At 37.5% G+C, this 18,333-nt stretch overlaps 1 protein-coding gene across 1 annotated transcript; it reads right to left on the reverse strand.

The window, feature by feature from the left end:
* Positions 1 to 6,085: 6,085 nt before the first annotated feature.
* ASCRUDRAFT_8754 (uncharacterized protein) lies at positions 6,086 to 16,915 on the reverse strand (the record flags this gene model as incomplete). The annotated part of the gene is made up of 3 exons (XM_020194962.1): positions 6,086 to 6,135; positions 8,065 to 8,142; positions 16,822 to 16,915. 3 exons carry the CDS (start codon positions 16,913 to 16,915, stop codon positions 6,086 to 6,088), a joined length of 222 nt encoding a protein of 73 aa, XP_020046860.1.
* Between the last annotated feature and the right edge of the window lie 1,418 nt (positions 16,916 to 18,333).

An 18,333-nucleotide genomic window follows, 5' to 3' on the forward strand; every position in this document is an offset into this window, starting at 1 on the left:
GACAAAGTTAGTGATGTGCCAATCGGCAATTTCTGCCTTAAATATTCAATAGCATCAAAATGGTCAATGAACATCATTTTCAAGTCTTTTGTCTAAAAAATCGTTTAATTATTTGAATCCGCGCTTCAGGAATTTCGAATCTCTTTTCCCTATAAGTATTAGAGTCAAACTTTCTTCCCAATATAATTCGGTTCAAGAATGATATTCAGAAACATAATCGCAGTTCTATATGATTTACTCGAAAGTTGTTCATTTCAATGCATTTGTTTGTCAATAAAAATAGATGAATGTCCAGAATTTAAAGCATCGTAACCATAAATCAAAATTAAACAACTTCAATTGGAGAGGAAGCATGGATGCAACCATCAATGACAATAGAAGTTGCCACCTCGAGGATCGCATTTGAATGCTTTGAGCGAGATCTGTAGAGCATGTCTCAAACGATACAACGTCTGTTTCACTTCCAACCATTTCATTTTGATAAAGATGTTCCGGCGGGAAAATCCCAGAGACCAGATCGTTAGTTGATCCAATCAAGAGAGCTTACTTGGCCGCAACATGGCATGTAAATCATGTTGTCGATCTATCTCCATGAAAGGCTTCATCCCAATATCTCTTCCTTTATAGTTGGATCATGCCTATCAATGAAGGTCAGGACATACTTTTGAAGATATCATTTTGCAACGTGCCATATCTTAAACGGCTTAGAACAATTGCATTTATGTCTGAACTTAACCAACGAATTCTATATGTCATATATGTGCTGAAACGATGGTCCTGCAAGTCAAGAATCATCATCTTTTCATGAATTGACTCGATTTGTTATCGCAGTGCGGAACATCTTTTTGATTTTGGTAAAGTCGCTCAGCTATTCGGCTGCAGTGTTGTATCGACAGATTTTGAATTGAATAGCAATAAATTTGCCTCTTGGCTTACAACAGCAACTAAAATGTTTGGAACGCTTAAGGGATAAGGTGTATTTCTTCTCTAATCGATTATGGTGGTGGATGGTAATCGGTTTTGTCATTTGGAACGGTGCGAATTCATTCAAGTTACCATTATTGTTACTAATAGAATTATGTATTCCGTTGAAGTCAAATGTTTCCTTTTTGAAATGATAAAGTGTACGTGCCCGGTGTCTTACATTGATAGGAGAGTCTCCTCATAGATTTCTTATTATTATCAGGTTGTTCGTCAGGAAACAAGTTGATGAGTATTCGCAATAGAACTGTAGGATTGGTATCAAGTTTGTTTGACATAACTTCAACAGTAGGAACAGTATTCCCCTCTGATTTCTCAGCTCATGCTCGAGTAACAACAACACTGAATGCGTTTCTCATTTGTTCATTCAGCTGAATTGTTGGTTTTCATTCATTACATTAGTATGTTTAGTTAGACTCATTAGATTTGAACGAAATATGATAGCCTATTGGCGACGAAGTTGAATAATTGGTAAATGTCCTTGGATCTACTTTGGTTTCAAATGCTATTGAATTTTCTGACATTAATTGATGAATGTGAATCTTTGTCCTGAATGAGCTAGTTCTAAGAACTTTGTGTGTGACGTGGTCCGCCGGAAATGCAATCTGAATGATGAATTAAACTAATGACATGAACCATTGATTTGATGCTTTACAGTTTGTTGTCTGACATTACAAACAAACGCATCCATTTGAACACGAAATGAATCATCGAGCTATGTTATCCCGGTAGTTTGTCCACGCATTTGACTTGGTGATTCATAATAATTACTGTTTGGACATTCATTTAGCAAAACAATCAAATATCCAAATGCAAATTTTTGTTAATGAATTGGAACATTTAACACAATTCATTAGGCTCCTACGTTCCTTCCAATGTCTTTCATTGTATACTCAACTTTCCCATTTTGGAACAGTTAATGGGCTACAGTGACTCGGTGGATGCATCTTTGTCCTTGGAGAGATTCACAAAGATACTTTATTAAAGTCCACATGCCATTTCATGAAGAAAATGACATACATTATCAACTGAGTGATTGATCACGCGATGCTATGAGATCTAATTAAAAGCGCTAGGTCTTGAATCAGTTGAATTAGTAAAGATAAACTACAGAATGGTTTATTCTATTGACCTTTAAATTTTGAATCTTGCGCTTTCTCTAGAAAAAATGGACAATTGTTTGATTTCTTGAGCGATCTTATAATATCTCGATCAGTAGATTCAATTGTTGATATAGTATTGATTTGAGTCAAATATCAATGACCATCGTTTTAGTGATTTTGAAGCATATCTTCTTTACAGTTAAGAGCCATCTGAATCTAAGCTTTGTTTTCAATTCAGATCTAGCATCTAGTCAATATCTGCCAGTCAGCTTTACCCAGAGCCTTGTAGGTCAGTTTATGGTTTGTTGCCAAAGAAATAGTTCAATTATCTTTACTCTCTCTATTAAACTAGTTGGTTTCTAAATGATTGTCATCGTCAAGTTTACAACATCATCTTCTCTACATTGTTTACATTCCAAAATTTAAAAATTCAATAAATTTGCCAAAACTTGAACGATTATCATTTTCATCACTTTATCAAATGGCATTTGAAGTTGTTTGACTTTGCGTATAGTTATATGTACTGATAACTCTACTTATTCAAGTTATTCAACTTTTTGACTTGAACGACATCAAAAGTTAGTTAAGGCTATGCAATTATAATTATTCTTTATTTGACATAGAAATATCTTCCTCTCCGTCAAACGGCCAAACTCATTGGAAAGAATTTGTAGTATTTGATTTTATTGGTTTACATTCCACATTGATTTATTCATTGATCCTAACGTTTATCAGTGATATAGATTGCCATAACATTTTCTTACTATTTAAATTAGGTTTTACTATCGTGGACAGTTCCATATTATGAATGGAATATCTGAGATAAGATACACATGAAGTAGATATTAAATTATGACAATGAATTCCATATTTGAAGATTTTACAATGTGCAAATCCATATTTCATTTGTATTCTGTTCTTCAAATTCATCAACGTCTGATTCTCTTGCAAATTACCTTACTCACCATGATGGTTTTAAGAATTGCATTGCGTCAATTCAGTGAACATTGATTGATAACCATGGAGCTGCTGCTTAATCAATGTTGATCAAAAATTGGATCACAACAATCTTCACCAACAGCTTCAATAATGATTTAACTAGCCTGCTGCAAATTGTCCACTACTGATATCTCCATTCGAAGCCTACAGAGCTTTGCTGGTAGTGGTGAGGCACTAATCAAAGGAGCTTTTGAGTCCAAAATATTAAGAAGTTGCTGCGGAGTCGATAGGTTGGAGATGTCCATTAGCATAACTCAACAATTTTACATTCAAAGCATCCTTCAAAAAGTAATGGTTCTTAGAAACTGGTTAAATCCATGAATTAGTGAAAGTAATTGACAAACGGATCAAGAACGTTATCAACAGTCTTTCGGCTTATTATCCCTAACGCAAATGTCTTACTCTTTAAGCCGGTTCGTCAAAGTAACAATTCCTATATATTGCATATCATCATTGTAACAATACATTCGATTGCAACGTATTCAATGTTTTCGAACAGATGGCATCATCATCGGTCAATGAGTTTGGCCGTGACATCAACCAATCATCAAGAAGGAGATTCTCAACAGGTTGGACACAGTAAATTCAAATCAGAAATGACTTTCAGAAATCAACAATTTCATTAACTAACAGTGTATGATTCAACTGCGGAGGTTTGGTGATTACAGCAGAAAATGCGGAAGACCAAAAATCGTCAATTCTATTACAAGATTTGTTAAATTGATTGTCGGCATGGGCATAATGATCTTATCACTAGTGGCTCAAAATTCAGTTGAGAGAATGATTAAAAGATGAGCATCATTCCCGTCTTGAATACGTTATTAATTCAGGGCCGGGCACCCATTATGCACACTGGCCGAAACTGTTGGATAATAAAACAAATGACAACGTTGTATTCTATGGGCCCAATACTAAGTTCATCTGCTCAATAGAAAAAACAGACAATGCTGTTTGTGTAAAAGCATCTGATGTCAAGGTTCTTCCAAACAGCCTAAGTGATATCGTTAGTGCTGTCGGATTGCTGAAATTAGTTACAATGCTCAAACTATCGGTAACAGATGATCAAATGACTGAGAATGTCCCATTTACCCAAAGTGTGTAAAGAACAATAAATTATTGCTGCCTAGTGCAAAGAAAGTACCAAGCAGTTGTTGATTTGTCACTCAATGGGATTTGCTTCACATTCCAATAAACAACGGTCATTATTGTTCATGTGAATTAATTATTTCAGCCATAATTGAATCGACTCGAGCGAGATTGAAAATGATGAAAATAATACTGAAGATGTTCATTTGAGCTAAGCCGAGCAAAACACTCAACTTGTTTCACATCAAATGAGTTAGGATTGGTGAAGAATATCTGTGCTGAACAGTTGGTCCAGTTATTCCCTTCAATGCATTGACTAATGTGGAACGTTAATCTAGTTTAGTTGTTGGTCAAATTCGTATCGTTAGATCGGCAGTCATCCAATCGCTAATTAGATCACGATTTAAATTTGAAAATGACTCAGATTAACTTACAACTCCCGTTGTTTACCAAACCAAATGGGGAATTCAATCTTAACAACCTTAATGATTTCACGACCGAAAACGGTCTCATCCTTGAAGTCACCTAGCGCCAGCTGTTGACAAACGAATGATATTCCAAGAAGTGACTATCAAACACATCAAGGCAGGAGTGAGCCAACCAATGACGGCGTCTACTGATCCAAATGATTATTGAAACGTTTCATTTAGGCTTAGAATTCTCGTTTTCAACGCCATCTAATTACATAACTTGAAGAATATCCATTGCAAATGCTCAAATAAGCCATAGTGACTGATACAGGCGATCCACCGTTTGTGATGAAGTGTTTGCTTCCATCCATAAGGTCAAATCACAAGTCATTTAAATGTTGAACAGCGGCATATAACTTAGTATTATTCCATGGATCGATTCAGCTTCAGTTATAGAGGAACACCCCAAATGATCTTTCTAAACAAGTTCTATGCGATCGATGAATCATATTGCTTTCTCTATATCAGATAGTTCCATTGCGGTTGACCACATTGAAGCAAGACATTCCTCTATTATTGATTCAACTATATCAGCGGCAACTCATCTGTTTTTACGGAGCCTCAACTTTCAAACTCAACCCACAAGCGTATTAGCAATGAGACCAGCATTCCGATGAAAGACGGTTTCAACAACGGAGTGGTTATCTGTCTATAGCAGCAATGACGGAGAAGCAAAACTCGTCTACTGTTCCCATTGTTGTAGATATGTAAAACGAACCAGTCCATAATACAATAGATAAATCATAGAACTGGTTTGTTCAATACATGGGTCTCACTATTGGCGATCACAGATCTACCATGAAACCGAGACCAACCAAAAAGAATGCCGCATTGCCTAGCGCAGAGCATTTAATCAATCAACAACAGAGCTGCAACATGTTGTTTATGCCAAATCGAGAAAATATTGATATCTTGAATGGATGGATAATATCACCAACTGTTCAAACAAATGAGAATTGGCCAAGACAATCTTACATACAGCAGATGAAACTAACAATAGCGGATTTGCCAACTTCACTGGTGCGTTTGTTAACGAAGGAACGTCTTGATTGGTTTTAAAATCAAAAGATATCAATCCAACTATATTCTTAGATCATGAGCAAGCCGACAACGACAAACAAAGATACAGGATTTAGCCCAGTAAATAAATTTAGTTGAAGAGCACGGTGACTAATCATTCATCCTCCTTCCATTGTTGTTGACGGATTACTCAAAAGAAAGAGGATATTCGATGGTAGACAAAATAAATATTGTTCTGATTCGTCTAGGACAAGATATGTAGCAAAGGGATCGGCTTAAGATTTAGGGCATAACTACAATGATGTTAGTTCTGCGGGGATGAAATAATATTGAATGACAACGTTGCATTGAGTAGCGGCCGCTGACAACTGCGGTATGTCTAAATTAGAAAGGGTGACACATCCTTGAATTTGGCAATTCACTATTCTATTTATTGTTATCCTCCTGATGAAGCATTCTAATCTTGAAGATGGGTTCTGAAATAAAAAAAAGGAGAGTATTCTTCAAGGGAAATCCTTCAGAGTTGTTCAATTCAATCAGAAATTTTTTGACGATGGGACTAGCTCTTTTCAAAGTTCTGCTCATTCACCGTTCGTCAACTGTTGAATATGCTCCATGCCAGTCTGGGTGCAAGAACAAATCATGATATTGATATGGCGAAGCAGATAATGATGAGCAACCTTGCAAGGAAACACATTGGATCCGCAGAGTTGCGTCATCCAATGAATATTGAGCAAATTCAGTGTTGCAAGAAATATCCGCAAGACATTTCTGATAAAATTCAATTGAATTTGCAAGTGCGAAAATTGTAAAAATTGAAAGCACCTGCAGTTCGTGTATTTCAAACCAATGTTGACCGAAGATGCCAAGAAGCCGACGATGGTTGGAAATATTGAGAAATTCCTCATATATAACAATTCATGGCTCAGTTTCTTAGCTATGGCATTTCATTTGTGACCTCAGCGGTAACACGTCATTTAGTTTGTCCATTAGTACATATTTAATCAGGTGCCTTCAAAGAGTAACAATATGGTGTGAATCATAAGGCTTTTCCAATGATTTTATCAATGGCAATATTCAACGATATCACACTTATTTCCGGCTTCTTGACCGAATATGAGACAATTGAAGAATGTCATCACCAATAGCGTTTTAATTAACGGCAGTTGGTTACCGCTTTTGGGCCGCTGACCAAATAGCAAGGAGAGACCAAAGCGTGGTTTGTGCCTTGTACAAAATTGGGCTTCCTTATTGTTTTGAAAAAATCAATCACATTACGGGTTGTCACAATCCGATGAGAACAACCTATTTATGAATGAAGCAGAGTAGCATTGCATATTATCTCAAATGATACTTGATGAACTAAAAGCGCTTCAGTCCGATATTATCCTAATCGGTGGAAATCGTTCCGTTGCGTCACTTTTTGTTCATCTTTTTATTGAGAATCGACTCAAGCTTTCTGAAAATAAAAATCAATTATCTCGACAATCTATCACCAAGTAGCAATTATAACTCAGTTGCCTAACTCAAGAACAGCATTGAGGGTCACTTTGATGGTAAACTCGTACTTGACACTTCAACATTTGACAATGCTCTGAGATTGTAGAATCAATTGAAATAATTTTGATGGATCTTCGGACGACATTCCTGCTTGTGTGCAAGTGCCATAAAAGATTGATTTAACTGCCTTTCTCTCAATGTTCATCTCATTGCTGATTCACATTGAGTGCGTCAACCTGCATTTGAACAGCATTTGCCTCTACATCGTTGACATTGGTGGATTCTACAATCAAGAAGTTATCATCGCTTCAACTATTGTTAATCTCAATTCCTTTGGTTCCTTGACTGGAAGGGTTCTATCCTACCCTTAGGATATGAATTCTTAATTTAGGTTGGCGATGCTTTACATTTGATCATCAACTGGTTTTGGTGAAATGAATGCAATGATCATCCTTTAGTACAACTAACAGTGGGAGGACTATCTTATAAACTCCTCAGAATCTCTGACTGCTTCTTAACCCGTAGAGATTCTATTCTTCTATTCCAAGATAAAATGTCTTTTTCAGCGACTTCTTTTATTTGACATTAAACGGAAATATTTTTTCAGATTCTCTGAGTAGATATCTAGCAGCATCGAATGCGTCAACACATAGTCATAAAATTAGAAGCATTTTCAAAGAAATTAAATGATAAATGATATTAACCATTTACTTATTAAAATTATATACTATATAGAATCTCAATATCGAACAATGTTTTGTTGAAAAAGTTTATTATATCTAATTTCCGCCGATTTGATAAAACAAATGGAACAGCTCGGGTGCTTTGGGTGAACCTGATAACAGGTATTTTATATGTACAAGCACTTACTGCTGTACTCTTGCAAAACTGTTGTCACAGATCACCGCCTTCAATAGTATGTTTGCGGTTTAGATCAGCTAACAATTCAACATTCTTTGCAACAGCAATTGTGGCACCAGCACCTAAGAACATATCCAACAGGGGGTTGATCATCGATGAACACTATCCTCCACAGAGCCACTTTTTCAACATCTTTCCATTCTAACTTCGAAGTCATCAGACGACTCAATTAATAACACTCTGCCTGCGGACTGAAATTGATTCCGATGTCTGCCATTTCCGTTGTCAACACCAAATCCAGCACACCAAGGACATCTCACTCTCTTAAGCAACGTAAATGCGTCTGACAAGTCGTTGATTGGTGTTATCGAGCCCGCAAAGCTCGATAGCATTGCTGTTTCTGAACATGCATCGATGATTAGGAGGTTGTCCGCAGCAGAATGAAATTCCATTTGATTTGCTTCTTCGGGTGCGCTCCCAGCTAAGCATTTGTCTCGAAGATATGTTGCACCATTTCTGTTCCTTCAATATACCAAAGCCGCATAGAGACCAATGGATTTACACCCTGCTGCTTATGCTGAATCCATTTGAACTTGCTTTGGCCTCCCCTGATATTGCATTCAAAAATGATCAATTTCAATATATTTCCAAGAGATGTAGCTTTTCAAGAATTACTTGCATTCCCAATTACTTCATTCATTTCAATGAGCATCTGACTCATTTTGCTAACACCGATAATTCAATTTAGTTCAGATTCTACCTAGTGATGAAATATGTGAGGGGTATCTATATAAAAATCTAATCGATCAGTCGTCCCAATATTATATAAATATTTTTGTTTTACTCTGTCAATGAATATATCTATACTATAGAGCGTTCTTTAAATCTTCAAACTTATTCGATTAATAAATAGTAAGTTGCTTCTTATATCACTTGTAATAAATAAAGATGATAGAAAGAATCTCTGGACATCAAAAGGGATTTGGCAGCTACAATGAAAAAGGCAATGTTGAATTAGAATTGATATGAGACTGGAATGTTATTCATTTAAGACATCGTTGAAAATTCTAATCGCACCCTAACTTTCTCTAAGAACAGATATAGTTTAATTGTAGTATTAGAGTTGCTTGAAGCAATAATAGATAGAGGGACAATTGCAAATTAAAATACTCTAAGGAACTGATACATAACTTTGATAAACTGTAATTGATAGGGGTTCCTTGAGTATCTCGAATGCTTAACGGCAGCAGATGAGAAGTTGGTTAAGTTGATCCCTCTGTAAGTGTGCTAATCGGAGTAAATCTCTAAAATATTTGTAAATAAAATTGATGCAAGGTCCGTAAAAATAATCGGCTCACGTTAAACGATCATTTCACAAAGTTGGTGAGATGGTTCAGTTCAGCGTGAGATGCATCAGAAACTACAGATGTTAGTATCAACAACATCTATGAATGAATTTGTTCCCAACTGTGAAAGTGAGTTGATTCTTGTTCACAATTTCGATTCTCATTGATCTTTGAATCACATCATTACTTAATGATTCAGTGAACAATTCTCAGTGTAGTTAAATGGTTGTTAAAGGAATGAGAAAGTTCATCTTCTGATCCAAAAGAATCACTACATTGAAGTTCTCTCACCTCTACAACAATAGTTATTGTGAAGTAGAGATCTGCCTACCTAGGACGAGCAGCTATATGTCCTAATTGATTCACCGATACGCAATACCGACCTTATTTCTGTCTTGATCAAAGTTTCACAGTTCTAATGCGAAACAGCTGATTCATCACTTGACTCAACTTCTGCTCTTCAATGATTGCCTTCTTTGGCGAGCGGATCAGCCTGTTTCACCAACTACGATATCGGATTCAACCCAATCATGTTCTAATGCTTCGGCAAAGAACAAGAGTATAATCATCAAGTCACTGCACGTCATCTATCTCTTGACAATGCATAAGGTCTGAACTGAGAAAATGAAAAGCGAATCGAAGCAACAAACTAAATAGTAGGTGTAATGCTCCAAATCATAGATGAATCATTGCTTTTAGACATGTCATTGCTTTCCACAATTTTATTTGAATCTACGTTGATCAGGATGCTGCATTCCAATCGCCTAAACAAGCCAATAGCAATGTTACAGTGGATTCTCAATGTGGCGTTCAAGTGCTTGCATTCAATCCTACTGACTGACATCCAAAATTTAGCAACGACATCAATCGTATACTTTTCTTTGCCTTGATCAGTCAATGTTGCTCAGTTTGTAAATCCCACAGTTACGATTCTTAGAGCAAGCTCAGTACCAATAATGAATGAGATTACTCTTTTAATAATAAAATCTGTAGCAGTCGAAATCATTGTAGCTCCCAAGCCGCTCAACAAAGAAATCAACGTTTTTTTTAAAACTCAACGATACTTTGTGCTAATCCCCCAGCTATGGAGCCCAACGGACAAACATAATATTATAAAGTAAACTAATGACGTGAGTTAGCTTTCCAGCAACGAAGGTTTTAATTGCACATTGTATTGTGACATTCAGTGCTTACTTATTTGCATTCGGGGTTCTACAATATTAAAACTTAAGACACATTTATGTCTTCTAGATTTTTATCTTGAATTTCTGCAAGCAGATTATCAAACTTGATATGACATTATTCATTTACAATTTGTCGTCATATCATAATAGATTATCGTCTGATGATCCAATTTGTGACGATCCAGAATTTGGTTTTTTGATGAGGAAATTTAGTGGTTGTCATTCCCATTGGACTCTTTCATTCGACTTTGCCTGTTATTTTTGATCGAAAACGCGAAAACAATGTATTATTGCCGTTAATAGTGTGTACGACTATCGCAAAGTGAATAGTACAAATATCTTATGACAGTCACGACACAGATAAATTCCTTGATACATTAATCAGCTACTTACAAAAAGAGTAAGCAATATATGATTTCAATCACATGCATGCTGTTTATATCACGAATTATAAGCAGAAATGAGAAACACAGATTATCTAGAGAGTAAATAATATAATATGGATGATAAGAAGGCCAATATTGCATTGCGATCGGTTTCAAAAGAGAAGAATATCTTTTTATGCGATCTCCAAAATGATAAATCAACTTGTATCGAGAACATTAAAAAATATCAAATGCATTAATAAAATAACTATATGATAACATATAGAAGCCGTCTACAATAATAAATCATATCCAGATGTTAAAGTAGAATCGTCTTAACTAAAAAATGATATTGCATTCAAGTCAATAGTAGTGAATGATTTGATAAATGAATACCTCGGATTAGTCCTGAAATGTGGAACCGGCAGGGTAGATGCTGTTGCACACTTGGTATCCAATGCAAAGAAAAAATGCACTGAAATGCAAGACGTTTCAATTTTATTAAATCTGTTTTGCTCACTTACAACCCTTATATTAATGTTTAAACGCTATATTTTAATCAAAAAGAGTTTATCTAAACTGGATAAAATCCACGTCCACTATTCAAGGAATCCACGCATCTTACTGAACGATAGTCGGTCATCTATCGTGGCCAATTCAAAGCATTGATGTGACTGTGTAATCACAGTCGATGGTTCCAGCAGATCCATCTTTGGAGACTTGACCAACTTTTTTGAAAAAAACATTTTCATCTATTCAGGCTGTGAACAGTTGAGAGCCGTTTCATTTACACTTAAATTCTAATTCCACCCTCCATTGGACTACTTCCTCTTGAAGGGTTCGTCCTGACTCTGGTGGACATATGTCATTATCTTCAAATGAATTGATGTCGTTGGATGTAGCAGACACCATTTTTAACTGTCTGGGTTTCTTCGACCTTGAAAGGAAGATGTTTGAATAGCTCATCATGATTTTGATACCACCCAAAGCGCTGCATTCGGATCCGCAACTACTACGGTAAAAGGAGCCCCTTGAATATCCTCAATTTTATTTGTTATTGGTTTTGTTACGTTCTGTTCCACATCTTCAATAAGTAGTGCTGATTTAATTAAGATCAAGTTAACACCAATATCAATTTTAGCTAGAATTTGTTGCTTGAAGGTCTAGTAATCCATGTTGACCAGACGGTTCCAAGGTGCTTTCGTGACCATCAGAATTGGTCTGAGTTCTATCGAACATTGAACATGATTATCACTAACTCTGGGATCGAGTTTGTTGCCATTTTTCACTCAAGACCAGTTGTTATAACCTGTCCATTGTTGATATTCTTTACAGAAGGAACGGCTATGACCTGCGCTACTCTATGTAATGCCGGAGCTAAAATCACAAATATAATTGGGGAAGAATTTTTAATATTGACATTTGCTGTATTATTCATACCCGTCGACGTGGACCCCGACAGGTGCTACTCACACCCACAATCGAATGGTGTGACGAGATGTTTCAAATACTAGTCAATCGCATTTGACATTGATCATTTTCAACTTGCATTGCAATATCTCTATCAATCGGTTACGTTTGATTGATTTATTCAATTGATCCCTATTTAAAATTCTGTATGAGGAGTTCTCTAAAGCAAACAATACCTCATCTCAATAATTGAAACATTCTCACGCAAAATTTATGACCGTTTTAACATATCTTATTCCCCACTGCTGTTGAGTTCAAACATTTGACCACCAAAAGGATCGTGGACTTTATCATTCGGTTTCAATATCTAAGCACCGTTGATCATCATGTATAGTGAGAATTAACTGGAACATCTGGGCACAATGTTCGAATAGAGATCTTAAGAATCAAAACATATTTGCAACAACAGAGTCATTCAATACTTATTTCATTCTTCTCGCTATAAATCTCCTTCAATTATCTGCCTCTTCTTTAAGATTGAATTAATGAGGTCCCGTTCATACTTGCATGCACCTTGTTTTGATGCAAAGCCATTTCAAAATAATTGTTTGAAGTTCATTATCGGATTAGTCTAACGAGAATGGTCGGTAGACAGTGTAATCACTCAATTATTACTAATGACTCCATAAATTGATCAGTTGAATCTGATGTGAGCTCGAGAGTTTAACAGCAAATTGGATCAGTTTCTGATTGAGTGACAGATTATCCATGAACAGCAGTAATTGCTGACACAATCCTGCAGGGGATTCATCCACATAAATTACTTATTGAAATGTGTAGTTTCAGCGCTTGTACTTCGTGTAGACCAGAAGAACAAACTTAACATTGCTTTAATGCTCCATCAGTTATACTATCCTTGAGCTCATTTTGTTTACCGAACACATTCGGTTGAAAGAAGAACGACGGTGGTTCAATGACTTTGAGCGGATATCATCTAGTGTATCCTACTACTCAATGGCTCAGTGCTTGAGCACCTAACTATAATCAACCATTGGTATTCTCACACTTGACATTAATTTCACGATGTGTGTCATTTCTTAGTTTGATTCTATTAAGTTTGAAAATTGAATCCATTCATTGCGAGCATATAATACTTTATCTTATCGCTTGCAAAACTTGGATTCAGCCGCACAGCAGAAAACTTCAAACTCCAACAAAACCTGAGATACGTGTTCATCTGAGTTTCTGCCAATTGACAGAATTAATCGAGTTTAAATTTTTTGAAATCCCACACTATTACCTTACCGCTTTGGATTAATTCATTCACCAAGAATGGGCCATATTCAACTCGATTACCCCGTACGTTGCAGGATGAAAGCCAGCAATTGATTTATCAAAACTTTGACAATTCTTATTCTCAGCTAAATCAATTGGCAGAAGATGCCTTTGAATTTTTACATTTGGTTGTAACTTACTGTCAAACCATGTATCTAGCTGTGATAAGTTATCATCGCTGAACAGGAAATAATTTGTAGATTTTATTACCCATACCCTCAGATAAGAGCTGCCCTGTGATGCAAATTCGGACTTTCGGAGTGGGCCACCGTACTAGCTGCCCTGACCACCTGTGAGCAAGACCAGATTCCATTCCGTTGGGCGAGCCAGCCTTTCTACCTTGTTCATTCCTTTACTCTTCCTCACCTTCGTTGAAGTCCAAGAATTAGCAACAATAGCTTCTGAGCAGTGTCCCGAGTGTTCAGAGGAAAAAATGAGACAAGCTGACCACAGCTGATAATGATACTATCTCGGATTCGGTGTTCAATTGAAAGAGAGTTGTCTTTTCTCCGTCGGTTGGAGCCTCCATCAAAAAGCGTGTTACTGTTCCGAATGATGTTGAAGCAGACAGAGACAATAATGCTTTACATTCTTCTTGCCATACGTTGTTCACTGGCGGATTGGCCTGTCCAGTGCTGGAGGAGGCGCTACACAAAGGGTGGTATGGCAGTCACGTATTGCCTCTTCTACAGAAGAAGTGTGGTATTATTGGTGGTCAAGCTGCTATGATATGACTAGGTCCCTTACGTCTGTTAGGTGGAGAAATACGTTATCTAACCAGAGAAGCTGCGGTTAATGAATAATTGAATGGAATTGTTCATCTCTTAAGTTGTCCGATGGTAGATTATGTTGCCGCTTCGATCAATTCTGAGCTGGAGTAGATCGCAGCCTATGCTGAAACGGCACTCACTCAACATACAGGGCCTCACAAGATTTCGTTTGATGACGCCAATCCTTTGGCCATTCATGTTCATGATTGTGCTTTTGCTGATACTTCAGGATCAGCACTGATACCTTTGCACGGTTAGGCCTGATTTAGAAAGCCAATAAGCAAAGAACTGGGATGGTATCGTTGTCCCCGATCAGATAAATGATTTTTGAAAGCGCTGAACTGCCGCCACTTTAAGCCGCTCGTCAGCCGCAGTTTCTCGCTTTGTTTCTGAACCAGTTCGGAATGCACCCGAAGGTGATTGGTGCTGCTCATCCGGCCGTTGAATGGATTCAAAACGATCCTGTTGAATTGCAACTTGTTCTACTTTATTTCTTGTGAATTCATCGCTATTTGTACTGTCGTTGATTGGATCTGGGGGTGGACTTCTCATTCAAACAAGATTGCTGGTATTGTTCGCACTATCTTGTAAAAGTGCAGCTTACGCACCATTTGCAAGTGAGATATATCATTTGCAGTTGCCCTATTTACTACAGATTGCCTTGGACGAATAGTTTATCCAGGCCGATTGATGGTAGAGATAGTGCTATTAATTCTGCAGATTCTGTTACTGGTGGTTCAACATGTAAGTCTTCTCACAAAACAAAAGGGACCAAAATTAATGACTGGTGATTTGCAAGACAGGCCACTGATGCCTTAGATCCAACTCACTATGATACTAGTAAGCCATGTCAGTTGTAACAGCTGAGGAAAGTCGCTATTCATTCGGCATCAATGATGATTACTGAGTAAATCGTGTTGATTCACCAATTGCTAAATGAGCATTAGCTGTTGCAAAGTTCTCATACTCCATTGAATTTACTCATGGACTACTGAAATAGATGTCTCATATGGTGAAAGCTAAAAATAAGTTTGCCTCTATTCTTTTCAATGAATCTTGCAAATCCGAAGGAATCAAATTTGAAGTATCCTTTCTATATGAGTCATGAAAGTCGAAGTCAGCTGCTGCGATACTAAAGGGAGATCAATGTGCTCGATATGCTCCAATTGACAAGCCAATGAGGCAAAGCAACTTGGATGATGCAAGTGTCGTCGGTGTCTCACTTCCTTACAGCAGATATGGGTCAGTCTACAGGCGGTGGATTCGTCATGGCAGCGCTGTTGTTGTCGATTCAACTTGTCGTTTTCATAATCGGCAATGTTTTATTTGAAAACCCCCATATACAGCCATTTCAGCAGGAAATTCATCAGCACTGCATGATATATCTATTGGAGTTATGTAAGGAGAAATAACTGGAACAGCTTTCAGTCACAAAGATTGTGCAAATGCAATTGCTTCAAACGATACCTCAACAAATTTCCGAAAGAATGATGACTAGGCTGGCTCCATCAGCTCAAATAAACAAGAAATGATCGTGTTCACAGCAATCAATTGTGTTGAGTGAAATCAGTTGCAGTCACTGAGGCGACTGATTAACTTGGTGATGTCAAACACTCCTCACACCAACATGCATTAATGTGCTGGAAGCAATGGAACTGCTCAATGCTATTTTTGAAGCACTCATAATGTGCAAAGTCGATTCAGTGAGCGTCATAAGATACCACTGCAGGCTGCTGTCCTTCATGATATATATTTGCTGTTTCTGTTGCTCCTACCACTGTGAGCACATGGAATCTTGAAGAACTGTGCGAAGTCGCCTGTTGATCAGAGGATCAGCCGACGCTTCATAACCATTCCTACCAGCTACTTGGCCTCAGTTGTCGAAAGGGACCAGCTGACGGTCGTTGAGAGTTCAGAGAAAAGTGCGTAATTACTTGTGGTTTTCGCAAAGCCAGACTGGTTGCTCCTAAGTTTTCTCAGCCTCATAAGATTGACAATTTCAAAACATCTTGTCCAGTGATTACGCATGAGAGTTATAGCGTTGGAGATATAGTCGCGGCTTCAATGTCTCTCCCAATCGTCGGATCGACCCCCCAACTACATTGTTTTGTCGTGAATGAAAAGCAGCAATTTCTAATAAACAATTTCGTTGGGTAGATATTGCGGAATATGGTTTGACAAGCAAGCAAATAATTGAGTTAACTTCCACAATCAAACAATTCCATATAAGTTGGTACAAATGATTCATAATGCTCCTCAACAGTTTCGAATTCTAGTCACTGGAGTCGAGCCAGCTATGAGTTCCAGTTTAAAGCACATTGACCACCGCACGCAAATATTATTAACGGATATTCTTATGACTCGACTAATCTTCAGTTGCGAAAGTCAAACTGCTCAAATCCAATATCACATCAATGTTCAACCAAATGGTCTTGCAGTCGTTCAAAGTGGAGTTCGGGCTGATCGTCAAGCTTAAAACATCCATTGTTATTTGGTATCTATGAATACACTTTTCTCAGCTTAATGGATGAAAAATGTAACATTCAGTAGTCTTATTCGCAAGCCCTACTTCTACGGGTCAACTCATATGACGTGCTACTTAAGAAAATTACACATGGCTAGATGCCGAACAGTTATCACTTCGCTGTTTAATTCGTGGATGATTACTAATAGCTGGAAATCTTCAGCGGTGTGGTGTTGCAACTGCTGATCCGATAGTGAGTTGGCAGATGGGTGCACCATGTTTAGTGGGTCGCAGTTGTGATAAATGGGAGTCAAGATATCCAAACTAATCCCAATTAACTGCTTAATCGAAACCTGCTTTTTTAGCTGAGGTCGTTACGTACTCTAACTGTGATTGGGCTAAACACAACACGAATAAAAATAAGTTAGTGGGTATATCTTCCTCAAAATTCAAAAACGGGCTAGTGGTTGTGTAACAAGCATCCATCGTGGGAATTGTTGACTAGTGGTAGTGAATTTAATGCTCTCACTGACGGACTTAATAAAGGCGCGTTTTCAAAGCAGGTCTTCAAATATTGATCAACAAAAAGTTATAACCCGGCTTTATAATGTAAAGACATTTGTGCGTTCATCCCTGCTAGCAATTTCCCCAGTCCCAACACATCCAAGCATACTTCATCCTGGCACAACTGTAAGAGAGTTCCCGTCAACGCAGCCTCTATTGGTTCATCTGTTCATGATAGAAGGGCAGCAGCTAAATTATTCTGTAAGAGGTATCGCCACTCAGCGGTAAAATATCAAACACATCCCTTCAACAAGTAAAATCATGTCTTGTTTAATTTTATTGATTTGGCTTCTAAGCCTTTTTGGATTATTATTGCTTGATTGATTTCATAGCTTCTATGAAAAAGAATTATATATATTTGTGGCTCACAGACAAAATGCTACAAGCACAGCAGTCACACCTACGATCCATCACTAATTGTCTTCTGATGACCCAAGATACATAGAAGGTAAAACTTGCAGGGAGATTCAATTGCTCTTTGTTTGAACTTTTATTCAATTGTTTTGGTTTAGGAACCGAAGCTATAATAGACTTCGTTATTCAAGCGTGGACAGTTCCTCAAAAAATACGCTGTTCGGCAACAAACAAACACCTAACACCGGCACTGATGGGTTAACCGTGTGCACGCCAACATAAAAATAACTTTGTTTGCCGCATTGCTTGAGGAGTTAGATGAGGCATCCCAAGCAACGCACATCTCAGAATCGCAAAAGACCCCTTCATTCCTGCAAGATCGATCGATATAAAGGCAGTGGCTGGGCCTCGCTCTCACTTTACCGAGGCGGTGAACACATTTGTCGGAGCGATGTTGCACATTCAGGTCCTAACAACTCGGTGTGTGCTGACAACTGCTTGAAGGTTCCCAAAGGTGTCCA

Source organism: Ascoidea rubescens (assembly GCF_001661345.1).
Source record: "Ascoidea rubescens DSM 1968 unplaced genomic scaffold ASCRUscaffold_8, whole genome shotgun sequence".
Taxonomy (NCBI): Eukaryota; Fungi; Ascomycota; class Saccharomycetes; order Ascoideales; family Ascoideaceae; genus Ascoidea; species Ascoidea rubescens.